At 56.9% G+C, this 27068-nt stretch overlaps 1 protein-coding gene across 1 annotated transcript in view; it reads right to left on the bottom strand.

Moving 5' to 3' along the window:
- Positions 1-27068, bottom strand: part of NOTCH1 (notch receptor 1) — a 90951-nt gene that overhangs the window by 38099 nt on the left and 25784 nt on the right. The window contains exons 3-9 of the mRNA XM_044453049.1: positions 12055-12317; positions 11255-11593; positions 5072-5194; positions 3699-3932; positions 3075-3230; positions 2216-2401; positions 1683-1796 (exon numbers count right to left, since the gene is read on the bottom strand). Coding sequence (XP_044308984.1) covers positions 1683-1796; positions 2216-2401; positions 3075-3230; positions 3699-3932; positions 5072-5194; positions 11255-11593; positions 12055-12317 — 1415 coding nt within the window. The remainder of the gene's footprint in view (positions 1-1682; positions 1797-2215; positions 2402-3074; positions 3231-3698; positions 3933-5071; positions 5195-11254; positions 11594-12054; positions 12318-27068) is intronic.

Raw genomic sequence — 27068 nt, 5'->3', positions numbered from 1 at the left:
GAGGGGGTGGGAGGCAGAATGCGGCTTGACTGTCTCTTTATGCTCAGCAGTCAAGATGCATTCTGTGGGTGGGAAGAGACCGGCCGCCAGGCCTTTTGGGTTGCACCTGGCAGGGCTTCCGCACACTTGCCCCGGATGGACATGCGGAAGGCTCCGGGCTGCACTGTGTGTGGGGGGGGGCAGGGGCAGGCTTCCCCGGGGCCAAGAGGCACCCACGGGGCCCCACAGGAATTCAAGCACCTGGGTGAGCGCTTGCGGTTTCTTTTCCAGACCGCCCAAGGAGCTTTGTCTAATGGGCAACGAGGATGCAGAATTGGTCCCTTGTCTGTGTGGTCCCAACCACGTCTGGCTCACACATGCGCTTTAAAACAGACCGAGCGTGAGCAGGCCCAAGACGCTTCTCGCTCAGCTGTCCTGCAGCAACCCCTTTCATGGGAGGTCAGAACTCCCCCCCCCGGAGACCACCCCCACGGTCCTCGTCCCACCAGGCGGCCCTCCGTGGCAGGAAACGCCTTCCCTTGTCTGTCTGCCCGGGGCCAGGTGCAAATCCGTCTGACTGGAGCAGTGCAGAGACGTGCTCTCGCAAGGAGAAGAAAAATGGCGAACCGTCACCCGCCAGGTCAGGCTGCTTTATTCCGTCTCACCGCTACTTCTTCGCCTGGCCCGGATGTCTCCTCCCTCTAGTCTGCCCTGCCGGGCTCCTCCATCACAAGCAAGCGCAAGTGCAGGCCCCCACAGAAGCCACGGCCGCCTCCCACCCCCCCAGAAGTTTTGAGAGCAACAAGTGGCTGGCCACAGTCTCATACAGAGGAAGTTAAGCAATTCAGAGGCCCAGGAGAATGGACGGGTTTTGCAAGGGGAATGTTACAGCCCAGGAAGAGGAAGACGGTACAGCTGCCAGGATCACAGGCTCCTGGTAAAGATCTTGGCAAAAACACACTTCAAATAATCTGGGGACCAGTTCCAGTAGCTGCCCTAAAAGAGGGTCTTAAAAGTTGGGGAAACAGCAGGAAAGGCTGGGAGCCACTCCCCGCTCAGGGAAGGTCACCACATTGGGGTGAGCAAGGAGAGAGAAGAGAGGTGTGCAAAACTGAGGGTGACGCAGGTGCTGTCATCCCAGAACCCAAACGGGCCATCCCATGAAGCTGACGGGGGAGAGTCAGGACAGATCGAGGGAAGGGATTCTTCCCACAGCACTGGGTTGAACTAGGGAATTCCCTGCCACAAAATTCTGTAAGGCTGCCAATCTGAACAGCTTTCCAAGGGGGATGGACCCATCCACAGAGAGGAGGTGATCTGACCCTCACGCCAGAGGGCAATGGGCAGTCTTCTGCCTGAAGTCCTCCAGAGGAACTACAGCTCCCAGCATCCCCCAGGCAGCCATGTTTCTTCTGTATGCAAAGGTGCATGTGCTAACAGCACTCCGTTCAAGAAATGTTCCAATTTTAAGCTCCTCTGCCCCAAACACACGCACATGCTTCTTCCAACTTTCTAGAAGCAGAAAGCAGTGTACAAGAGGGCCGTTATTTCCCCGAGCTGCCCGCTTCGACTGGGTTTAAATCCGCCAGCCTAGCATCGCCTCTGGGCGGTGGATTAACTCTGGCTCCTTTTCCACTACAAAGGCTCTGTGCTGAAGGCGAGGCGAGGCGATCGATCGATCCTCCCGCCCCCCCAATAAGTACCTCTGGGGCACTCGCAGGTGAATTCGTTGATCTTGTCCACGCAGTTCCCGTTGTGCAGGCAGGGGCTGCTGGCACACTCGTCTGTGTTGATCTCGCAGTACACACCCTCGTACCCTGCCAGGGCATCAGGGAAAGGGCGGTGAGGCCCGGAGCCCTCCTCGCCACATGCTGCGCCAGCATGCGCCGGGCCACCCCAGCTCCGCCCCTGCGAGGCCGCCTGGGCCAGCGGCTCCTGTGGCTCAGGCTGCCCCAGCCGCCGGGCCCCGCAGGGGCAAGCCACGCCACCCACAGCCCGCAGGCTCCTCCTGCTCAGGCTCCCGCCGGCCACGTCCTCCTCACTCCGCTCCACCCCAGCCCCGCAACACGCCACTTTCGCTGCCCAGCTCCCTTTCCACTGGCCGGGTCCCTCCGAGCAGAGTGCTTGCCCACCGCCAGCCCCGTTGGGCTCCATTTCCAACTTGCTGGACCTCTCAAGCGAGCAACCGGGCCACTCCAGGCAAACACCACCTGCCCCTGTGGTTCGGACACGTTACCTGGCATGCAGATGCAGTGGAAAACCCCAATCTGGTCTAAGCAGGTGGCATCGTTCTGGCACGGGTTCGAGGAGCACTCGTTCACGTCGATCTCGCAACGGGGGCCGGAGTAGCCACGCTGGCAGTCGCACTGGAAGGAGCCCTCCGTGTTGATGCACTTCCCAGCATGCTCACAAGGGTTGGCACCTGAAGACGCGAAGCAGGGGGTCAGGCGGGCCCGTTCCAGCTCATTCCGGGCTCCGCGCAGCAGCTGCCCCGCGTCCCCCTTGCGAGGACAGCTTTGCCTCCCAGCCCGGGCGCGCCTCGGCACCGAGCCAGGTAGCCCAGGGGGGCACAAGCACCGCGGCGCTGGCCACCCCTGCCCTTCCGTCCTAGGGCTATGCGCACTGTGCCCCGCTTCCTGGGCCTGGCCCTCGACCGGCGCTTCCCTTCCTGAACCGGCTGCAGCCTTGGGCTGGCCACCAGCCCCTCCCTGCATCAGGGCAGCTGCCCCCCAGGACGACGAGGCGTTCCCTGAATCCGCCCCCCATGTGCACCCAGAGGGACAGAGGGTGGCGAGAGGAGAATGTGAGGCCATTTCACCAGCCCAGCTGAAAGAGCGCTTCACGCTTCCTCTTTCTTCCCCACCTCTTTGCCCTCGTGTGTCATCTCTCTTTAGTTTGTAAGCCTGTGGGGCAGAGACTGTCTTCTTTCCCTGACTGCACGCCTGGGAACTCCCTGGCTGAGGGAGAGGGCTACAAATACTGCAAACAAAGCAGCCAACCTGGAGTGCAGCTGCAGGGCCGTTCCTGCCTAGCGCCTCCCGGTCTGGCTCCCCGGCCACCCTGCCCGCCACCCGACGCCCGCGCAGGCCACTCACCCAGCGAGCACTCGTCCATGTCCAGGCTGCAGGCGGGCCCCGAGTAGCCCTGCGGGCAGGTGCAAATCGCCTTCCCTGTGACGGGGTTGGTGTCGCAGTTGGAGCCCTCGTTGCAGGGGTTGCTGATGCAGGCGTCGTTGAGGTGGCACAGGAGCCCTGGCGGAGGGAGGGCGTGAGTGCGGCAGGGGAGCAGCAGAGCACGGCCGCTGCGGCTGGGACCGCGCGTGGCAGCGCCTCGGGACACGGAGCGCGTGTGCGGGAAAGGCCCGAGGGCACCACCTGGGCCTGCTCCAGAGCCACGCTGAGCGAAGGGTCCGGGTCTCCTCCCGGCGGCCAAGCCCTCCAGCCCACTTCCCCAGTAGTGGCGAGCTTACGATCGAGCCCGGCTTTTTGCCCGGGGCCCCTGAGCATCTGTCTTCTCCACCCCAGTTCTCGGATGTCCTTCTGCAGGAATGCGCCAGGCCAGGCAGGAAACTCTGCCGCCGCATCCACCCCAAACGCACCCACGTCCGAGGCAGCCCTCCCTCTCGGAGGCCTTGCAGACTGGGCTTCGGTTTTGCAAGAGCCGCCACCACGCAGGCCATCCTCCTCCCATGCGATGCCGCCGCAGCCCCCAGCGCGCACCTGTCCGCCCGTGGGGGCATTCGCAGTAGAAGGAGGCCACGCGGTCGTGGCAGGTGGCACCGACGAAGCAGGCCGCGCTGGCACAGTCGTCTATGTTCTCGCCGCAGGCGTCGCCCGTCCAGCCGTTGACGCAGACGCAGCTGTAGCCCCCGTGGGTGTTGTGGCACGTGCCGCCGTTCTGGCAGGCGTTGGGGATCAGCTGGCACTCGTCCACGTCCTCTGTGCAGTACTGGCCTTGGGGTGGTTGGAGAGAGCGGCGCGGTCAGCCTTCTTGAGGGGGGAGAGGCGGCAGGGGGACTGACCGCCGGCTTGGCCTCCCCCAGGCAGCTGGCCTGCAGCGCCAACTAAGTGCGCTCCACGGGGTGCCCCTTTGCCCGGGTGAAGGCTGCGGCCAGGGCGGGATGCAGCGGCCACCCTCTCCGCGAAGTGCCTCTGCCAGGGATTGCTCGGGCTGCCAGGAGTGGCAGGGCCATGCTCGAGGCCTGCCCGCTGCCATTCGGCGCCCCGAACCACCGAGCAGCAAGGCCCCTGGCTAGCTGCCTTTGCTCCTGCAGCCAGTTCGGGCCAAGCTTCTCCGCAAGGACTGAACGCTTCACGAGCAACATGGTGTTGCCAGAGCGGCGCCTTCCTGGAGGGGCCTCTCACGTGGGTGGCCGGAGATGCGGGCGCTGCAGAGAGCTTTCGGTGCTTCTTGCAAAGAAGCGGAGCAATACAGCACATGGATACTTGGTTGTCCCCTGGCTGCATCTGAACGGGGCACGCCAAGCGGCCTGCTCACATCTATTCGCCATAACTGCGAGGCAGACAGCTTCCGAGAGCCTAAAAGCCCAAAATGTGCACGTACCAAGTAACAACCAAGCCAAATGTAAGCAATAAATGCGAACAATAAATTATTGTTTGTTTTCATTAGCATCTGTGAAAAACCAAGTCTCAGTCTCAGTTTGGCCTGTCACATGACGAGTTCAGGACAGCTTTACACTCTCTGTGCCTTCTGGCGGCTTCCAAGAAGAACGGATAGCAAATGTGGAAAAGGTAAGGGACATGGTGGAACAAAAATGTGAGTTGTTCAGAACTCCAAATGTTGAAGCGTGGCCCCTAAGATGGCTTTTGGAAGCTGCCAAACTCAGCCAGGGGAGTGCAAAGACCCCAAACTGGAGGCATTCTGCACCAACCACAAGCTTTTTACAAGCAGTGGCAAGCTCTGAATGCAACATCCAACCTCCTCAAGTAGCCCACGCAGAGCAAAAACAGAAGTGGCTTTGGGCCCGCTCGGTGCCCTGGTCCAGTCCGCAGTCTCCGGGAAGCACCGAGCCAAGCTGCTCCCAGGAGCCAGCCCCGCACCCTCTCCCACGGTCAGAGCGTCCGCCTGTTACCTGTCCATTCAGGGAGGCACTGGCAATTGTAGGTGTTCACGCCATCCACGCAGGTGCCTCCGTTCTTGCAGGTGTTGCCTGGGCAGTCATCAAGATTCTGCTCACAGTTCTGGCCAGCAAAACCTGCCGGGGGGGGGGGGAGACACACATCTCCTGCGGTGGGTGCCGAGGGAGGAGCGCTGGCCCTGGGCCGGGCCTGGGCTTCGATTCAGAAGGCTCAGGCTCAACGGCGGGCTCCCCTCTGGAGAAAGGAAGCACCAGGTGCCCAAGACGCCCAGAACAGCCACCTGCCCGCCCAGGACAGCGACCCCAAACCAGAGTCCTGAAGTGTGCTGGGCTCCCGGAAGCAGCAGAGGCTGCGGGAGAGAGAAGGCAGCCTGCAGGGGGCCGGTGAGGCCCTCGCCTCGGGGCCGACGCAGCGGGCTTTCTTCTGCAGGCGCCCGGAAGAAGATAAGCCACTCCAGATGCGACAGGCACCTCCAACGGCTCTCCAGACCCTCCTTCCTCTCTCCTGCTATTTCTGTTGCTCCTGAGCACCTTCCACACCTGCTGCTTCCATCTTCCCCAGCCGCCTGAGCAATGGCCCATCATTTCTGGAGAGCTCCATGCATGATGAAAACAGGTGTGTGTGAGCTTAAAACCAAAGATCTCCTGCCAAACCAGGTGCCCTTCAGATGTGTAGCCAACCCACTCAGAATCCTGGGAACCACAGCCCAACACGTCACACGTGCCAGGTGAAGGAAGTCTCGGACGGAGAAACTGCTGCCAAGACTTTTCTTCCCAATTCACCTCCCACATCAGCTTGCTGGATGGCCCAGGCAAGAATCGAACCTTCTACAGCCACAATATGGGGGAGCTGGTCTACCTACCAGGGCTGTTGTAAGGATTGAGTTGATATGTATGAAGTTGGGAAGTGGGCTATGTTCAACCAGGGCTGTATCTCTTATATATTTCTTACATTTCCCTACCACCTTTTGGCCAAAGCTCACGGGGTGTTCACAAAACAGAGGTACAACCCTAAGACACCATTATAATGTAGAATGTGATATATAAAAACTGTCAGTTCAACCAAGGATAAACCCAAAGTATGAACCAAGACAGAGGAAAGCAGGAGTGCTCAAAGCTGAAAATGCCCCAGAGAGATGGTTTATCGCAACTGAAATTGGAAGGGAAAGAAGGGGGTCTTCGCCAGAAGAGCCACAGGCACCAGGCCAGCCTCTCTGGGGAGAACATTGCACAGCCGGGATGCCGCCACCAAAAAGGCCCTTTCTTCTCTTTCCCCCTCACCATATCCAACCTCTCAGGATGATTTTAGGGTCTGAGCAGCTATATATTTGGAAGGAGAGGTTCTTACTTTTGTCCTGCTTAAAAACTAGTGGGACTTATGTTAGACTTGTGTGTTAGACGGTTGCACTGGGATTCAGGAGAAGAGGGTTCAAGTCCCTGCACAGCCTAACCTACCTCAAAGGGTTGATGTGAGGCTAAAATGGAGAGGAGGGCCAGTTAAGGTACCTTGGGCCTCTTGGGGGGAAAAGGCGGACTATAAATGCAATCAGAAAATAAATGCTCTGTTATCTCCAGATATTTTCGCGCTTTGGGGTTGGCTGCAGGAACGAGGGTCAGGAATGCCTCCTGCAGAGTTCGGCACAGTGTTCGATGGATGGGGAGTGAGAGAGCACGATCCATGGCATGCTAGAATGGGATCAACGAGCGCTGGGCCCAGATCCTGCAAGGCAGGAAACTCCACGCAGGCGCAAGCCAGCAAAGCATAAACTCCTTTCGAAAATCAAGCCATTAAGCTTTGCCTGCCTTGGCACTAGTGGGGCGGGACACTGGCCAGCGCTGGGGTGGGCGAACGCGATGCCCGGATCTTTGCCAGGCGGGACTGCCACCTCCCCAGCAACCTCCCATGATGCTTGGCCTCCTAATCTGGTGAAAGAGGAAGGAAAGGCATGCCCTTGATATTGATGCCGTTTGCTTCCAGTACCGGCTTTCCCACATTACCAGCCCCGAGCACAGTCAGGGCCTGCGACCCCCCCCAGCAGAGACGGGCTGAAGGACGCTTTCTGAACGTGGCCCAGGAACTGAGTTCCAGTCTCTCCTCAGCCACGAATTCACTCCAGCTTTCTCCTCTCTCAGATGAGATGCTTTCAGCCAAAGGTTCCATGCACCGTAAGAAGCCCAACTCCTCTGATCTAGCATATCTTTAAAAACTAACAGGCTCCTGCAGCTGGAAGGGACCCCTGTTCAGTCCAGCAAGCCAGTTCCAAGCAACCATGACAGAGGGGTGCCCAGTCTCAGCTTGAATCCTTCGGGGCTGGCCGGCTCACCGGGAAATCCCAGCGCCTGCCGGCACTCACCTTTCCTGATTTTCAGCCAAACCTGCTTTCCTTCGTCTTGCATCCTGGGTGATGAAGCACCCCTGCTGGCCTTCCGGTGACAGCCCTTGAGCCACACGTATCGCTCCTAAGACTCCTCTTCTCAGGCTAAGCACGTCCCGTTCCTTCCACCCTCCTACACTGCCCTCTGGCCATCTTTGCCGCCCGTCTCGGAGCGGGATCCAATCTCTCTGGCTCTTCCTTAACAGACAACTCTTTTCTTACAACAGCCAGGCTCGGTTTGCCCAGGCAAGTCCTCCCGTTGGCATCTTAACAAATATAGCCCAAAAAGGGAGGCCTTTCCCCTCTCAGCAAAGAACTGGATCCAGCAAACTTGGGACTTTCTGAGGACTTTAATGGTCTAGACGAGAAAGCAGCACGGGAAACTGGCTGATGCAAAGTCGGCCCCGAGTCCATCTAGCCCAGTCTGGTTCACATGGACTGGCAGCAGCAGCTCTCTGGGGGCTCAGGCAGGAATTTTTCCAGCCCTCTCTGGAGACAGAGCTGGGGCACGAAGCAGGGACCTCCTGCATGCAAAACTGTGCTCCTTCCCTATGGAGGGACGGTGGACCCCAGGGCCTTCTGGAGGCCCGTCCTGGATCCACTATTCTGGTCTACGATACAAAGAAAGAAGGCAGGCGCCCTTCGCTTGAGGGCCAGCACATCTGGTCCCCTGCACCATCCAGCCCAAAGCTGGCTTTTTCCCAGCTGCCGAAACTTGTTCTCACTTCAGGAGTGAAGCTGGCTGATCGGTAGTAAACCAGCAAGAGCAGAAAAGTGCTGTCTGCAAAGGTGGCCGAGCTGCAACCCAACAGCCTCACAGACAGCTTGTCTTTATGCAAAAGTTTCCAGTGAACCTCCAGGAGGAAGTGGCAGGCAAGAGCAAACCTGCAGAGGCTGAGCAAGGAAATACTCTGAATCAGATAACGGCCAGCCAGGGACAATCGCAGGCCGAGCTCACTTGCAGAGAACAACCAGCCAAGTAATGATCGACGCAGGAACCTCTCTGTCAAGAAAGCTAGATCCAAACAAGAGGGGGTGCTTCTAGTCCTCATGGCGATGGGGAAACAAAAAAGCAACTCTTATCCACTTGCTGGGAACTAAATAGCTTGGCTGCCTCAAATCTTTCCGCTTCTTATCCAAGGGCCTGGCTTTGCCCTTGTTGTTTCCTTCGTGCCATCCCAAGTGGGGGACCTCCTGGTCAGCCACCACCTGTGCCTCTTGCTTTGTCACTGTGTGTAGCTGTTGGGTTGTGAAGTCAGTCTACATTTTGTTCAGGCTTCCCCAGTGTAGTCCAACGCATCTGGAGGGCCCCAACTTGGGAAGGTTGGGTTAGACTGGCTCTCGCTCACTCACATCCCCTCCAACAGCTCTAGATGGCTAATAACCACAATAGGATTAGTGTGCTTGGAAAAGCGGCTTGGACACATTAGTCCGAAATCCCCCAACTTCACCCTCCGTCTTCCAAAGCTGGCCACTAAGTGGCGAGTCGCAACTTTGGGCTTCAGCAGATCTCTGAGGAGACCAAGTCCCCAAATTTGGGAACAGCTTCCAAGCAATCCCAAAATCAGGGTGCAGAACCCCCGTGGCCTGGAGGCCCAATACCACTTTGGAGCAGTTCTTGGGGCCATGTGGCACCGCCTGCCCAGGCATCCCAGTATTTAGAAACAGCCGCATCATTCAGCTGGAAGCTGCTGCCAGCAAGGGCAGCTGCAGGAAGGGAGAAGGGGCCAGGACCGTCACAGGGGCCCCCAGGGGGCCCCCAGGGGGCCCCAGTCCTGAGGTTTTCCACCTTGCCCTAAGCACACTGGCTCAGAGCACTGCCGTAGTCTCCCTCCAGCTGTGCCTTTAACAGCTGTGTGCCAGCAGAAATGTCACCCGTGAAGCTTTTCCATGTGAGGACAAGCAAAGACAAGGAAATGACCAATTTCTGCCTGACTGGCTACTTTTAGGGGAAAACCATCAGAACTTGGGTTAAAGGAAACATAAAAATGGGAGAAAAAGACCAGACTGGGCTGCCCAGAAGAAAAAAAAATCCACAATAGGGCAATAATTTTTATTAGGCCAGCCAAAACCTCAGAAGCAAAGAAAGCGGAAGGCAACAAAAGGGGAAGTTGTATATCACAAGAGGTGCCTGGAAAAGAGATTTCTTGTGCCCAACATGTTTCAGCAGTGAGACTTTCCTTTGTCATGGACTGCCTGTCTCTTTTTGGATATCCCAAGAAAAGAGACCTCCTATCACCTCTTCTAGGTTGAAATATTCTTTAATAGATTTAAGGGAAATGAAGAGAAGTGACAAAGAGAACGGATCGTGCTGGTTTATATAAGAAAAACAATCCCAAATCCATGATGGGGCAGCAGCTTTGTATTTCGCCAACCCAAAACTACCAAAACAAGGAAAAAGCTTGTATGTTCTCCGGGAGTCTTTGTTAGGCCAGACCAAATGGCAGGCAAGTGTTTGGACTACACTTCCCATAATCCTTGACCCTTAGTCATGTTGGTTAATGTATCTACCAACCTACAGCCAATGGCCAACCCTTTTGCCGGTCCAAGTGAAGATCAGTTGGGGGACCCACCCACCTTCATCTCAACAGCAACAGGGCTAAGATTAGATTAGGTCACAGCTGGGATGGAAAATTAACGAGGGGAGACTTTATTCTGAAGCAAGCAACCTGCTTCTCATGAGAAATAACTTCACTGGCCTTTTGGCACATGTCAGGATCTGATAGATGTGACCATTGGTGCATAGGAAACATCCTGCGCAGCGCTGAGCACAGCTTACAGCAAGCGAGGGAACACCAGGCGGGTGAGAAAACAGAGAGCTATCAAAACATGTCAAAGGTGCAGATTTCAGCCTGGGTGTGACCAGATAGTAGCGAGGCTGCAAGCACTTCCACGAGGGAGGTCTAAGCACTGTTTATTTCCAGCCATTTGGCAAAACAGAGGACTGGACGCCCAGGGATGCGGACACCCTTGGCTCCGAGCAGTGCTCCTGACACAAGGAAAGACCAGGAAGGCATGGCTGTGGGAGAGATGGGGAGGGGTGCGAGGGAGGCGGTGGCCAGCCCTGCCCGCACGGAGCATTGGGCTGCAGGGGCCGCCGGGCAGCAACCACCACTGCCCCAGAGCCCCCGCAGGGTGAGCGGACCGGGCCTCTGCCGTGCACACGCGCGCCTGCCAGGTCCTTCCCTCACACACGTTTCCTACTGCAGTGGAATGTTCCAAGGGGAGAAAAACGCCTCGCGTCGCAGACCACCTGCCTGCACGAGGCTTCGGAGCAAGCAGAAAGACGCAGGAGGCGCTGCGCTGGTGGAGGACCCCTGTGCCCGTGAGGCGCCAATGTCACACGGCACCTGAATGTCAGCCTGCGCTTTAAAGGGGCCGTTGCTCTCGCTGACCTTATGGGGACGGGTTTTGGCACGGTGGATAGGCTCTTGGCATGCAAGCAGAGTGGAGGACACCAGAGCATCCACGCCGACAAGGTGGACCCGTCCCTGGCGGGGTGTGTCGCGGGGGACAGAGGTGGATTTTAAATATTTCATTTGGACACCCCCCCCCCGCCCCCCATGAGGGGATTCAGCACCGGGCTCCGAGTAAAGCCTGAGCTTCAATAAACTCATCTGCTGCCAGCCAGACCAACACTTATCTCGCAGTACCCATCACTCTCAGGCTGCTCTCTGGGCAAGCCGAGGAGGGGTCCAAGGAAGTGCTGCCCCCCACGAGCCCGTCCCAAGGCAGGCTGCCGCCAGCGACCTGGAGGACGCAGTAAAGGCAGCCTCGGCCCGTGCAAGAAGCGCGTCCTTACCTGGCAGGCAGGTGCATTCATAGGCGGTGTCCCCCGTCTGGCGGCATGTGCCCCCGTGCAGGCAGGGGGAGGGGCTGCAGGGCACGTACAGGTGCTCGCAGTTCGGGCCGGTGTATGCCGGCCTGCAGTGGCACTGGTAGGAGCCGACCTCGTTGACGCAGAGCCCGCCGTGTTTGCAGACGGCCGGGCTGCGGCTGCACTCGTTGATGTCCTCCTTGCAGCTCCCGCCGTGGAAGCCCGGCGGGCACTTGCAGACGTACGACGAGTCGAAGGGCACGCACTGGCCGTTGTTGGCACAGGGGTTGGAGGCACAGGGGTCCGCCTGCTGGCAGCTCTTGCCTGCGGGCCAGGGAAAGAGGCAGGGCTCATTCCCTGGGAAGTCACCTTTACGAAGGAGCAGGCAGAGGCAGAGACCCGGACGCTCGGAGGGCAGGCCCGAAGCTGGCACGCAGAGCCTGCGCTGGGCGGCTTCCATGTTTCTTGCGGAAGCCACCTGGACGGCCGAGCTGTGTGGCTGGGCCGTGACCAAAGGCAGGGCCCAGAGCCACATGTCGTGCCCCCTTCCCCTTCCCCAGCCCCACCCTTTTCCCCTGCCTCCCCACGCACTTGGAATGGCCGGAAAGCCCCCACAACAGCCCTGCGACCAGTGCCGAGAGCCTCAGGGGCCGGCGGCTGCTCTGCTCCCCTTCTCTTGCCCCCGCTGGGGATGCCGCCCCAAAGCGGATTTCAGCCCAAAAGCGTTCGGCATCCCTGCTCTGCAAGGCGCACGATGCCCGCCGTAGGCGTGGCCTGCTCCTCACCTGACCACCCAGGGGGGCAGCGGCATTTATACTCCGTCAGCGTGACGAGGTCGCAGGACCCTCCGTTGTGGCAGGGAGAGCTGAGGCAGGCATTCTCCTCGGGGGTCAGGCACAGCTTGTCGGTGTAGCCCAAGGGGCAGGCGCAGGTGTAGTCCACGAGGCTGCCCCGCACCACCGGGTTGCAGGTGCCGCCGTTCTTGCACGGGGAGCTGCGGCACGGGTTGGGCAGCTGGCAGCGGTCGCCCAGGAAGCTGCTGGAGCACCTGAGAAGGAAGAGGGCAGGGTGAGGCCCCGGAGAGGCAGGGCGACCTCAGGAGTCTGCGGAAGACCTCCCCAAGAGGGCACGCGCACTTGGCCAGGGCGACCTATTTTATATTGTAAACTTGTTTTATATTGTTAATTTATTGTATTTTAATTGATTTATTTGTAAGCCGCCCCGAGGCTTCGGCGAATGGGGCGGCATAGACATTTTATAAATAAATAAACAAAGGCCTTCCAATGCTGTGCCCATCAGGGACCAGGGCAGTGGGATCCGCAGGCAAAGTGCGGTCAAACCGGGAGCTCCCGTGTCGGCTGCTCCCCTGGCCACTTTCTCCAGCCAGTTCACGGTAAGTCTTACGTTGCACTGTTAGGCAAAAAATATTCCCGTAACAGCTTTGCCCTTTGATGCTGAAGGAGCAGCGTTACATTTTTAAAGCAGAAACCCTGCCCGGTCCCCAAATCCGTCCCAAAGGTCCTTGATGGTGAGCAACGCACAGAAAACAGCAAAAGAAACTCGAGCGGCTCCCGGCAGGCCAGGAAGAGGCGGCTGCAGCCAAAAGGCGACACGTTCTTTAAAGATGGAAGCGCCGCCCCACGGGGTCGGGCGGGGGATCCTTTTGCCCCCTTTTTACCAGGTGGGAGATGCTGCCTTGCAGTCACCTGTGGTTATGGGTGCAGTGCCCTGGAAAGAGGGTGGGGGTCTGCAAAGGAACTGTGGCTGGTGGCGGACTGATCTGGCTTGGGCCATCCTCCTCCTCCTCCCCATTCTGTCCTCCCAGCAGCCCCGGGGCAGATCATCTTGCCGGGCTGTCCCCTCCTGCCCTGGACCTGCCTGATCCCTTTTCACCCCTCCCAAAGCAAGGGTCCTTCAACCGGGCAGCGAATTTCACTGGGTAACTGCGCATGAGCACGTCCCCAGACCTACTGCCCAGAGCACACCCTTGCACGGCTGTCCCCCTCCCAGCACCACAGCGTGAGAGGGGCGCACCGTGCGCTGCAGAGCTGGCCTTCCGCAGGGCGGAGGCGCTGCCCATTGCTCCCAAGGCGTCCACCGAGCAAGCACGACACCCCAGTTCAGTGTCCAAGCCGCCAGCTTCCTAGAGGCCTCGCGAGCCCATGGGAATCCTTTCTTCACGCGCCTCCTTGCCTGCCTGGCCATATTCCGCCCCCCCCCCCCCCCCCCGCCGGCCCCACAGCCACCTGCCTTGGCACTTCCCAGAGCCAGGGAGGGCCATAAATCTTCTGGATTTCAAAGAAGCTGCTCTGTGGTTTCCCTGCCGAAGATCAAACAGAGACCAGCCTGGGAATCGCACCCTTTGCTTCGATAACAAGCCAGATGCAGGTTCCACATGGAGGGCCGGGGTAACCACATCGTGCAGAATCCGAAACCCATCTCTCACAACACCTCCATGGGGCCAGCGCTTTGCACAGCTAATTGGAGACCCAAGCATGCAGCAACCACCTCCTTCTTTGGGGGGGCCCCTGCTGTTCTTCCAATTGAAGAGGAACCCGGTTTACTCTTAGCAGAAAGGATGCTTTGATGTAGCTGCAACGCAAAGCAAGGGGCTTACAGGAGTTTGGAAAGTTCTGAAACTCACAACAGCCCTGCAGTGCATGCAGTCTGTGGCATGTCATGCTAAGGTTTCTGTTTCCTTCTTTTGTTTTGAAACCCAGAATATGTTTCTCTCCTTAACAGAGCATTTGGAAACAGGCTTGGGAAGAAAAGTCACCATGAATATTTTAATCAAGCAATTCTTGCAAACTTGCATGCACTTAATTTGGAAGCAAGCACACACAACAGCTTTGGTGAGAGGATTGACGAAAATTGGCAAAAACAGAACAAAACATTTTGTAATGGCAGATATTTTGACAGTTCCACAAAGCCATTAAAATGTCGTTGCTAGTGTTTCAACTGAGAACTGGTAGAAGGAACTACAGATGAGTAAAACTGGTTTTCCTAACAAGCCTGAAAGACACACATACAGCTTTACAAGTTTCTAGACCTTATGGTTCCAAACTGAGGCGATACTTTCACAAATGGTCTAAGCAGGGTCTGATTCCCATAGCAGCTTCACATACGGCTGAAGTGAAACCCTGAGCACCCACTCAGCCTGTTGGCAGGTGATCTGGAAGACAAGTGACACCCCCTTGTGTACATAACCCTCCAGTACAACCTATTCACCCTTGCCTTAAAAGATAAGCTCACTTTCCAAAGGTTACTATCAACAGCAAAAGTGCAGGGCAGGGCAGGGCAGGCCTGCCTCCCAAACCCACATGCTTTAATTCTGCTCCCAGCGTGACCGGCCTTCGCTTAGTACTTGTTTTCTTTCTTTCCTTTCTGTTTTTGAAGACACCCTCGCAAGAAAACAGCCGATCCATCAAACAGCCAGCAACGCGGCCATCTGTTACCAGAAACCAAACGGGTCCCTGCCACTGGTCGGCTAAAGAACACGCCCCGTCCCCGTCCCCCCGAGCCATGAGGGCATGCACACGCACACTCCACCTTCTGGAGCAACTGGTGGGAGCAGCCCAGAGCAGAGGAGTGCACCCACCTGCCCGCCCGCATCCAGCCACCCCGCCGGTGCCCCATGCTGCTTGCTCAGGACAGAATCCATGGAGACGGGCAACCTGAGCATGGGGGGTGGCAGCACGGGGGCAACGCCTGCCTCCACATCCGCCCACAATGCAGAGCGGGAGCTTGGCCAGGGAGGGCAGGAAGGGCGTGTGATGCCGGAATCCTCCGGCCAGGCAGCGCCACCCCTCCCTCCAAAAGCCCATCAACCCTGACTGGTTTCAGTCTTCAGATATTTAAAAATTCTACAATTCCCCTCATTTCAGCCGGCGTGGCCAGTGCACAAATCAAAGTGGTCTGCTGGGAATTACCCTGCATCTGGAGGACGCCCGTGGGGGAAGGCAGGTCTCCAGGCAGTCTTCCCAAGACCCCTCCTGGCCCTCAGGAAGGGAGCATCCTCCTTTGCTGGTTCCAGACGAGAGCCTCTTCCCACACACCTTGTCTTAGGGATGAGGCAGTGAGAAGAGCGGCAAAAGCAGCTCTGCCCAGGAGCATGACATCCCAACCAGCCGGAACGCCAGCCGCTTCATTTCGGTCCTCTTTTCCTCGCCCCAAACTCCACTTCCAGGGGGAGCAAGTGGCTGTTTTCACGGTAATGGAGGAGACCTGAAAACAAGCTGAATGCCCTTCTGCTCAGAAATTATGGCAGGGGTTCAAAGTGTTCGATGCTGGGCAGTCTGCACCCAGCATTTTGAAGATGTCTGGCTGGGAGAGGCACGCTTTGGAGCGGCTCGGCTGCAAACGACGAGGCAGCAAACCAAGACCACTGAATGGCCACTGAACGTGCGGTGAAGGGAGCTGCGCCACGGGCCGGCCGAAGGAAAGCGAAGTCCCAAAACCCCTGTGTAGCAGGCCGAGTGAGCAGTGCTGGACAGGAAAGAGAAGCACGGAGATGGCCCCTGCCCTCATTTTCCTTCGACTGCTGTGCCCAACGCCCGTGCTAGGAGCTGCCGAGAGGCTCTGCAGCGGCCTGAGGACATGCTGCGTTGATGAGAGGGCAAGATCCAGACCCCCAAGAAAGGGAAGAAATGGGCATAACAAGCGGCTCAGGGCATCTGCGGGGCAGACAAAGGGTTGCCGGGAGCAGGTGTGCATGTTAATTAGAGGGCAACAGCTGCTCTGCCTCCCCCCAGCCTGTGCGGGGAGGGGGGTCGCGGGTGGCGGGGTCACCCCTCTGCTTGGGAATTCCACTGGCGGCTTCGGCTGCAAGCCCGCTGCTTGCAGGAGAGGCGCCAGCCTGTTGGAAGCAGCCCTCCCCGAAGGCACGGGAAGGACGGCGGCCGCATTCCGACCGGCGCGGCCCTCTGCGATTCCTCTTCCCGCCTTCAGCGCTTCCCACTGAGCTGCCCCCTCTCCAAGCGCTCCGGTTGCCTGAAGTCCCTTCCAGGGCTTGTGGCGCGAGGGGAGGAGGAAAGAAAGGTGCCTGCGGCTTCCTCGCTCGAGCACCCGCAGCCGGCTAACCGGGCCCGAGGCGCGCTGCACGGCCGGGACGCTGCTCAGGCGGCTGCCCTGCTGGGCCCGGCACACCCTCGCCGGCAGGGCGCCGCCGGATGCCCATCCCCGTCAGCCACGGACACGCCACTCTCTCAGCCAGCCGCCCGCAGCCTGGCCTGGCCTGGCCTGCGGCCCCACAAGGGCCCCGCGTGGTCCACGACTTCTGTTCGGCAGCGGGCTGGGAGGGGCTGGCCTGGCAAGCAGAGGAATGAATGGCCGCGGCCAGGTGCGGCTCGCGTCCCCGCGGCTCAAAAGGGGGCTTTGAGGGCTGGGCAAAGGGCCGGCCGAGGCAAGCAAAGGGAGGGGCCGGCCGGAGTAGCCTCCCAGGAGGACTGCAGCTGAGCCCGGCTCACCTTAGGGAGCAGGCAGAGCGGGAACGCAACAGAATTGCACAAGGTGCTGTGGGCCAAAAGAGGAAAATGGGTGGCAAGGCATCCCGCCTCCCCTGCTAGATCCCAGAGGGAGCCGTCTCAAGCAATGGCTTCTGGGGGAGCCTTCCTCCATGCTGGGCACAGCCGTGGAGCCACGGCATCTGGGGGGGGGGGGCAATGGCTTCCGGGGGCGACGGGAGCGATCCTCGGGCAGGAAGCAGCCAGCCACGGCCACTCATCCCGGCGACTGCAGGATCAGAGGCAGCACGCTCAGGCACTCCAGCTGCTGTGGAACACGGGTAGGAGGGTGCTGCTGCTGCTGCTGCTGCTCTCCAGTCCTGCCCGTGACTTTCAGCAGGCGGCTGGTCAGCTCTGGGTGAGCAGAAACTCGGCTGAGGGGACCCTGGACTGCTCTGCAGCTGCTGCCGTCACCCGCCGTGGCGGGTGCTCAGCACCGTGTCACCCAGTGGCAGAATAATGCTCGCGTGCAGGCTCACGGAGGGACAAGCGCACTCGGCCGAACCCGGGAATGGTCTTGCCAAGAAAAGCAGCGCCTGCATTGTGAGGAAGTTGCAGGACATGGTCTTGCACCTTGAAACAAACAACACCGCAAGCACAATGCTGCGAATTCCTAGCTCCCTGCCTAAATTTGTGACAAATTTGCTCAGGGAACTCTCAGAAGACATCACTGAGCCCGTCAGATGTTTTTCTCTAGAACTTCCGTTGTCCCTTCCCACCGGCTGTGCAAGCCAGGCATGCTGGGAGTTGCGGGCTTTTTTCTGTCTGAAGAGGCACCGGGCTGCGCCACCGATCAGGCTCCAATTTGCAAAGAAACGAAAAGCCATAATGTGGTCACAGAATAATTACATGCAGCTTGCATAAATGTGTTGGACTTCTAGGTATCCTCTTAAAAAGATGTCTTCTGCCGCAAAGTAGGAGAAATGATGAAATGTGGCAGGTAAGCGCCATCTGCTAGCTACAGATGCTCACACACAGCCCGGGGTGCCAAGCGCTGGACCTGCCCCAGTCAAGGCAAGAGAAGAAATCCCACATGCTTCTTCCCGATGCAGAACATCTGCAGTGGAAACAGCACAGGGAGGTTAACAGCTGAAAAGCCCTGGTGCTGCACCTTCTTCTTTTTCTAACAAGAGCCAGCAACCTGCAGCTCGGCCGGTTTCCTCTAAAGCAAACACAGGCTGTCCTTGAAAACAAGCCATGTTATTGCAACTGACAAAGCGGGCTGCCATCCACAAAGTGGAAACTATAATAAAATCGCTCATCTTTCTAATGCCAGAAGACTTTGTCATTTTTAAAGTCATTGCTGTGACCCACCCTGAAAAGGCTGCAGGAGGCTTTCAAGGAGTCCTTAACCGTCCAAGAAGAGGGATGACACAAGCTCTCCGCACAAGCTGACTGGATGCGGCAGGATCATGCAGCAGCCCTCAGTGAGGAAGAGGAGGAGGGGGGCACTCCTGGGACGTCTCCAGAGCCCCTCCTGCCCTTGCCTGGTAAAGCAGCCTGGCACCGCTGTCTGGTATGTGGGCATGGGCGAGACGGAGGGCAGCGGGGCCAAGAGGCACGGCCGTGCCGCCCACATAAGGGAAACCGCAAGTCACCTGGTCACGGAGATGCAGAAGGCTGCTCTGTATGGGCTCTTTCTGTGGGAGGGCCACCTCCGTTTCAGCGAAGCTCTGCGGGCTGCCTTCTGGTCCTGCCGAGCTGCACCAAAGACCCTTCCTCACTCTGAGCCAGGACACCACCATTTTCAGAGGACCAACGAAGCACCTACTTCCCCTGCCTTCCTGTGACTGCAAAAACCAAACCAAACCCAAAACCCCATGGGCATGGCTGATGGGAACTCTGCCACTTGGTGACCTAAAGGGTGAGCCTAAAGCCACCTGCCCAATTCATACCAGTCACAGACACACATGTCCTTGTTTGCAACATGAATCTAAAGGCCACTGCACTTGCTTATGAAAGTGAGCGTTGGTCCCTAAAAGCTCTCTTGCCCACCTCTGAGAAGGGCGGAGCAATGAGTGTGAGCTCAGCTCATTCAGAGAATAAATAATCTCACTTATGAGAAACAAACAACACAGCGCCCTCGCTGCTCAAAACGCTGTGGAACAATTCTTGGATCTTCTAAGGGTTTCCACTTCTTCCTTGGACTGAACACAGATGAAAACACCTTAAGGTCACACAAAAATCCCTTCACTGGATTCCAAGAACTTAATCTTAACCTGGAACCCCACAGATGCATTGGACTACAGCAGCCACGTTGGCTGTGGATGATGTAGGTTGTAGTAGTATATACCTGCAGGGCACGAAGTTGGGAAAGGCTGGGCGATATGAGGCCCACTACCAGCTCCACAGATTGGCTGCATCTTAAGTTCATATCATTTTAAGTTTGTAATATGACATCCAGAGCAGAGGTACAAAACATTGTCCCACAGTAAATTAGCTGCATCAACTTTTCCATTAAGTCTTCTGGAAAAGATTTCACTGCACTGGTTTTTGGCTGCAACCCACCAAGAGTCTGGTGGTAGTTATTTATTTTATTTGCTTTCATTTAGTTATTTATTACATTTTTATGCCACCCAACAGCAAAGCTCTCTGTGTGGTTTGCAAGAACCGAAAGAAAAATATTTGTTATGGCACATGCCTTCTTGGACTAAAGCCCAGATCACCCATCACAAGAATGGCCAGCTTGCAGAGGCTGGTGCAGGAAAATATGAAACAGGTTAAAAATGCTAATGAAATGCACAATTTATGGTCTGCAAGAGTTCGTGGGTATGCAAAATTAGTAGAGCAATCTTAGGTAATCTTAGGCCAATCATGTTCAATTACTGCATGTATGAATGGTTACTGTACGAGTTTTGCATACATGTATTTTGAATGGAATGTTCACGAGATTTAAGTTTTGCAGTTCCTGACCGTGTTTATGTGGAAAGATTCATGACAGACAGACAGACAGACAGACAGACAGAGAGAGAGAGAGAGAGAGAGAGAGCTGCTGCTCTGCCACCTCCAGTCCAAATCCCCTTCTAACCTAACAAACCTGTTAGATCACTAAAGGCCCGCTAGACTGTGAAGGCCGCTCTTGTTCCGAGCAGTAACGCATCAGTTCTGGAATGACAAAGCAACCCTTTTGCTGCACTGGAGGTGCTGTTTGTAGGAAACAATGCCCATCACCTGGTGGCCGGCGCATCGCAGCAACACCCAACCTCCTGGAGAGGCGAGATCAGTGGTGGGGAGGCTTCCCGGCTCCCTAAATTCAGGGAGCCCTGCCCTTGTCCACCCACCCTCAGGGATCACTTGAAGATCAGCCAGCCATGGAAGCAAGAGCATCAACACACCCCTTCCATGCATCCTTCCTTCCTTGAGTTTAGATGCTTCTGTTACTATTTTACCTTTAAAATATAACTTTCTGTACAAGAAATGGTACCTCAGAAATCCACAGCGTGGTAGTTGGGTGGGCAGGGTGAACAGAAAAGGAAGAAAAGAAACCAACAGAAATCCCATGCTTTGCAACACAAGTACCACATGCGGTTGTCTGAAGCAGCAGATCCTTGAGACCATCAACTCCAGGGTCTGAAGCACCTGCACCACAGGGTAACAAACGCACTGAGGACAACATTCTTCAATGCAAACCCTTCTGGTATAGATCACTAATTACTCTTCGGGGAAAATTGGTTGCTTTCTTTTCCTAGGGAAACTCACGACCGTGAATTTTAAGTCTTTTGGCACCAAGGACAACTGCCTGTCAAACGCGGTTCGGTGCCACTTAACAAGCTCCTCCCCCTGGATTTCATCCCGTCACTGCGATGGTTCCACTGCTGTGGGGCTTTGCCTGCTCTCCTACCAGCAAAAGGTTTTTGTCTTTTGCACACTCTCCCATCTATAGAAATGCTATCCCGGAACACATCCCAAGGCAGATGTTTTGCTGACCTTTCACCCAAGATTAATTCAGAAAGCTCGCCGTTTCCTTTCAGAGCCGCTAGTTACCATCTGCCACCCCGGGGACAGATGCCAGGCACGCACAGGCCCCTCCACCCCTCCATTTTCTTCTGCCTCCCACTTTTGCTGAAAGAGGGAGGCAAAAACCCACCATACGCACCACCCAAGTTACTGAGGATAAGATCACTGCCAATGTGATGCAAAAAACCAAGAGGCTCATTGTGGAACACGGGAAAGTTTGAACTCAGAAGGAGAATCAGCCCCAAAAGAATAATTTTTGCATTGTTTTGAGAACCCCTTTGCTGAGAGATGGTGTGCCTTTCAAGGGTGCCTTGACACCCCTTCAGTGGGAGTGTTCAGAAGTGCTTTTCCCTAGTTTGGAAGGTTTGGCAGGAAGGAGCACAGAGAAATTTGAAAAACGAAGTGAAGGCTCCCTTTAAAAAAACAGGCACTCTGGACAGCTTACAAAGAAATCCAAGTTAACAAAACCTTGCTTCAAACACAGCATGAAAAGAAATAAGACGGCAGCAAGAGATGCAATAAGCAGCACCAAGCAAGGACAAACCCCTTCAGTGACAGCGCAATGGACCGGCAGCACGGAGGGACAAAATGAGCTGCCTCCTCTTGCAGGGAGTTGCAGGTCACAGAGCTACCACTAAGAAGGCCCCCCACTGGCGGTGGGCTGAGAGGGGGCCTGGGCAGGCACCTGCAGAAGAAGGCGGTCTTTTGGGGACTCCGCTCCCGAGGCAGGATGAGTCCATCAGCAACCTGAATTGTGCCCAGCAACGGACAAGCACCGATGCTTTCACAGGGAAGTCACCAGCGGCTTCTGGGAAGCAGCCCATCCACAGGCTGGCTGCGGCGCTGAGGGAACTATTTTGCCTTGGCCAGGGACAAGGCATGGGGGCACATGTGCTTGCAGTGCTCCTGAGGCCGGGGACCTGCCAGCTGGCTGGGTTTGTGGCACAGGAGAAGCGGTTCTCCTGCTTGAGAGCCGGACCCGCTCGGCTGTGGGAAAGCAGCACTCCCAAACGGAGCAGCAGATCCAGCTTAGAAGGAAAGGGGCTGCCCCCCCGCCCCCCCCGCCCCTTAGCTCCATTCAGCCACTGGTCTCAAGGTCCCTGCTATCAGGGAGCAGCCAGTCAAGTGTCTCCGTTTGCACAGGGCAGCCTTGGCTCTGAAGGACCCTCAGTGCCAGTCACCCGCTTCAGGGCCCCCTCCGCGGGAAAGGCTGTCCAGGCCCATTCGAGGGTGAGGCACCTGCAGCGGGATGGCAGGTGGGTGGCTGGCTGGGCAGCGGAACGGGCCGCTCAGCACGTGGGCTGCCCCCACCACGCACTGAGAGCCACTGAGGTGTCTATGTAAACCAAACTGGCTACTCCTGAATTTGCTCGCCCAGAAATCAGCACCTGCGTGTTTTGTGCAAAGCAATGTTTTCTCCTCTGGTGAGGCACGTCTTGGGTTTCTCAGTGGTCCAGGACTTGCACACCTCCAAAGGCCCAGCTGCAGGTAAGACTTTTAGAAGCACTCAGCTTCAGGAATCACCTCCCCGGGGTTCCCACTCTCGGCAGTGGCAGCAAAGCCTCCCTAAGGCAGCCCCAGGATCACGGGCTGCACCCCACCGCCTTGCCCCCAAAGCGCACACAGCTCTGCCGGCCTCCATGGCACAAGCAAGCGCTCCCCACCCCCGCACGGGGTCGCCTGCAACCCTCGCGGCTCCTCCGTCCCCCCCTCCCCAGGACAAAGGCACTCGTGGGAAAGTCTGGGAAAAACAAGGTCATGCTCTTTTAATTAGTCTCCCTGCCTCTGCATTAATTAAACAAGGCCAGGGATTTTCCCTTTCCACCCCTCTGACAACTGGAAGTGCCCACCAGGTGAACATGCAGCTGACAGCTGCCCAGCCTGAAACTGACTAAGCTCTTCTGATTACAGGTATCACCTGTGAAGAGATTACAAGAGCCCTTCTGCACTCCAGGTGCTGTTTTATGGACCAGTCACCCAACCCTGTATCTCGAGAGCATAACGATCGATTCTCCTCCTCCACACCCGAGTTTGAAGTCAATTGAAAAGACAATAAAGAAAATGCTTCTATTGCCGGGGGCCTCAGAAAATGGCCCTGGCAAGTGCCTGCCACTACGCTCGGGTCCAAAGATTACCAGGGTGCCCTTTCTCCCACTGCAGAGCGTGGCAATCCGTCCAGCGGCAGCACGGCGAGGACTCTGCAGCAGCCTTCCAAGGCCTCGCTGCACACCACAAGCATGCTCTGGCTGCACTGGCCAGCCTGCACGAGCCTCGCCGACAGAAGAACAGCAAAAGGGAGGTGGTGGGAGCTGGGCTGTCCTGAGGTGGCACAGTCCTCTCCTGGTAGCCACGCTCCAAAGCTCAGGACACAAGCAAGTGTGACCACCTGGCCAGGAAAAGAGCCGGCGCTCAACTTCCAAACCCCCAAGTTCCATCAGGGTCTGCCGGCAGGTTGCAGGCTCAGCACGGGGTGCCGTGGCATGGACTCCACCGGTCTCCCTCTCCCCAGCGTGTGGCTGGCTCCGCGACCTGCCTTTGCAAGAGCCAGGGCTGCCCCAGGCCGGGATGTGCCTCTTGCTTGCCCCGGAGAAAAGGCTGCACATGAGGCTGGTGCAAGGGGGCCAACATGAGAACCTTTGTTTTGCACTGGCCTGTGGGTTGCTGTTTTTTATAGGATCCTTTCTCTGAACACCCTTCGGCAATAGCTGGAACCTTCCACAGTATCATTCTGCCTCTGTCCTGCAGACGATATTAGCAGAAGTGCAGAAGCACCAGCCCCCCGTAGCCCCCCTAGAAGGCCACGTTGACCGCCACTGGTCCCACTCTTCCCCCAACCATGATTGCCCTGGCTTTGGAGCAGCCTTCTCCCGTTCGGACAGTCGACACGCCTCTCCTCTTCAGGCCTTTGTCGCAGGCAGTAAGAATGAAACGGGGAGGAGGCCAGTCCCTGGGGCCCCAGCTCCGCTCCCTGCAGCCCGACCCCTGCTGAAATGTGGCCCCCAAGCCCTGATGAGGGATTCGGCCCTCGGACTGAAGGTGGCTGGCTCCGACTCCCTCTTGCTCCTCCCTCTACTCACTTCGCATCCAAGCCCCTGGTTCCCAAACAGGAGGGCCAGCCTGTGCACAAGTCTTCTCAACCTCCGGATTCACCCTCCACTTCCCTTCCGGATCCCCAGGCTGCAAAAGTGCTTCAGACATCCAGAACCAAGTTTGCCGAATGCTCCAGGGCGCCAGCAAGGGGAAAAAACCAGGCCACCACCGTTGTGCCAGTGAACTGATTTCTAAAAAGCCGCCGGCTTGGTTTTCGTCATTGTGGCGGGGCATTTTTGGGACTGCACACACTGTTTTCGTCAAAAACAAACTGCAGGCTGCATGCTGCATGCTGCACCAAGCCCAGAGTGCTGAGTTTTTTCTTCAGATGAACTAAAATCTTTCCGTAAGGAAGTCGGAGTCGTCCATTTATGGGGCAAACTTGATTTTGTGTGTTTTCATGGAACTTGGAATCATTTTTCTTCCAGTCTGTGTGGAAGAAAGAACTCCCTGAGTTGTGCTCTAGGAAGCACCTGGCCAGCAGACTTGCCCCATTGCAGTGAAAGGCAGTGCAGCCCAGTGGACGAAGCGGGGCCCACACCTGAGCCCCTTCTGAATGGGGAGCGCCGGGAACTGCTTTCCAGTGGAACATCCACAAAATTCTCTTCACAACAGAAACGCTACTTCACCAAGTGAAGGGATTGTGAATGAGCTCCACCCTCGGGGAAATCTAAGGCGATCCAGCTCCCAGTCTCTTCCAAGTCTCTTCATGGTACACTCTGCATGTTCTGATTTTGGGAGGGAGGGCAAAATTTAAATGCCTGACCGTTACAGCTTCCCTTTAAAAAGAAGAGGGGGAAAAAGTTGCGCTCCCCATTCACTTCGATTTGGCTCTTCCTTCTAGCCCTGAACAACCCAAAACTGCTTTGCACGGGACATTGTCCACATGCAGAATCCCGGCTGGTTGCTTCCTTTGCAAGGCAGGAATGCAAACCAGATCCTTGCTTGCTGCCGGTTATCTGGCTGGTGCTGGTTTGGCCAGAGAGGAGCACGGGCCATCAGGGGATCAGGCAGGGATGCCATGAGGACAAGAGCTGCTCCCAGGTTTCAGGGCCTGTGCTTCTCCTTCAGAACAGAAGCGGCTCAGGCTCCAAGCTCGAGCTTGAGCTATTATCATGACTGACTTGATTACTGCTGCAATTGCCGCCTGGCTTTTTTCTCCTGAGAAGGACCCCACGGTCTTCCTGTCCATTTCACACTCTCACAAGGATCCTGTGAGGTAGATTGGCTGGGCTGAGAGCCAGTGCCCGGCCCGCGTCCACCAAAGGCCACGGGGAGACAGTCCTGGCGTGGGCCCGTCGGGGGCACGGAGGGTGACCGGGGCAGCCTTCCCCTACAGCTGTGAAGTCATGTGGAAGGGACTTGTTTGTTGCGGCTGCGGCAGCTCAGAGGTGGCCTGGACTGACGGCATTTCCCCAAGAAGGAAAACTGTGCATGTATCTTTTTGGGAGCCGACATCGGTCCGTGGCGAAGGCAGAGCCACCCTGCGAGAGCGGACAGCCAGCCAGGACCAGACTGGCCCAGGGAGCAACCCCCGGGCTCTGCATTCCCACAGCAGAAGCCCAAATGGCAACAGGGGGCTCAGTGACACCGCCCCCCAGCATTCCTCCAGTCTCTCTTAGAACCCCCCCCCTTTGTGGGGACCAGCAGGCCTTGCCATCTGCTACCCGGCCTTTTGCCTTGGGGACTTGCAGCCAGCTTTTCATTTGCGGGGTTGGGGGGCACTCTTTGAACTCCCTCACAAGTGTCCTTCAGGAACGTCTCTTGCTGCAGGCATTCTCTAAGTGGAAGTTGTCCAGAGCGGCTTCCTTCCTCTCCCCTTCTCTCTCTCTCTCTCTCTCAAAGAAATGCCTTATACAAGAGGGGTGCAGAACCCTTCCAGCCCGAGGGCTGTTCCATTGTGGAGGAGCTCTCAGGGGCTGCATCCCAGTGGTGGGAGGGGCCAAAGGCCAACAGGGCGGGGCCCAAAATGCCAGCCTCAGGCAGCACTGAGCTCTTGCTTCCAGCCACGAGACCGAAACCGTAAGAAGCACAGCATTTCAACCCTTAGAATGGGGCGGCGGGGGGATCAGAGGGAACCGCAGCGGGCTGGTGGTTCTGCACTTCTCCTCTGATAGGTGTTGCAAGACCGAAATTGAACAGGGGCAAAACAGCCCTATGGAAATTTCCCACTATCACAGAGGGGTACTTGGTGAAAGGATTGTGCCAAAAAATGCTACCCATGCTCCAGTGCAAAGCAACTCGCTGCGTCAGAAGCCCACCCAGGTGCTACATCAGGAAAGAGAATTAAAATTTGGCTGTGTGCCTCGCAGTGGGAAGAGCGGGGACTCGAGAGGGTGTTGCGGAGGCTGGGGGCTCCCTTTCTCACACCCCCCCCCCGCCTGCACCTCTGGTGCTAGCAGGGCGAGCGAGCAGGGGGCCTCCTCCAAAGATCCTAAGCCCAGACAGGCTCCTGTGGGGAAGGGTGTCTCTCTTCTCTCACACCACTTTTGGAAACCAGATTGCAGGCTCCTTGGAGCAGAGGCCTGCCCTTCCGGCTTCTGTTCAGTGTAAAGTGAAGTCATGCCAGAGCTCGATCACTGATTATGGAAAAGCATGACCGTTGCAATCAATGGCCCTTCCTTCCTGAACAGGGCAAGGTCCTGGAGCCACAAGACGATTTCATCATGCGGCGGATCTTTTCAACTGGAAGTGGATAAGGAATGCCATTTTGGCATCATTAAAAGGTGCAAATCTGTGGCACCTATAAATAGCATCCCAGTCTCCCCCCCATGAGTGCGCGTGCATGCACACGGAGGTGGGGAGGGCTGAGTAATTGGAGAAGCTGGCTTGCACAGACACAGGAAAACACGGTTCAGGATGCATGCATTTACAGGCATACATATTCCTGCAACTAAACTGAGCATGAAACTTCCCCATTCAAGCTGATGCCCCACCATTTTGCCTCGGCGCCTTCCTAAATCACTCAACAGAGATGTCCAAACAATATCCAAGATATTAATTGCTTGCAACTTTCCCTAAGTTTACCCTTGAAGAGCTGCAGGCAAACATAAACGAGGCAGAACAGGCGAGCAAAGCGGTTGCACGCGCACCTGGCCGAGTGTGCCAAGACACCGAGGTGTCCCCATCACCTGCTGGCCAGAGGTGCTGGAGTGCACCTCCCATGATCCCCAGCATGGTGTTGGGACTGCTGCTGCAGCAGCAGTGTGGAGGAAAGTGCCCCTCCGCAACAAAACCGATCTCACGTCTGC

The sequence above is a fragment of the Varanus komodoensis genome, unplaced genomic scaffold (genome assembly GCF_004798865.1).
Source record: "Varanus komodoensis strain SLA01 unplaced genomic scaffold, ASM479886v1 scaffold77, whole genome shotgun sequence".
In the NCBI taxonomy this organism is placed as follows: Eukaryota; Metazoa; Chordata; class Lepidosauria; order Squamata; family Varanidae; genus Varanus; species Varanus komodoensis.
This window is presented reverse-complemented; position numbering and strand designations above follow the sequence as displayed.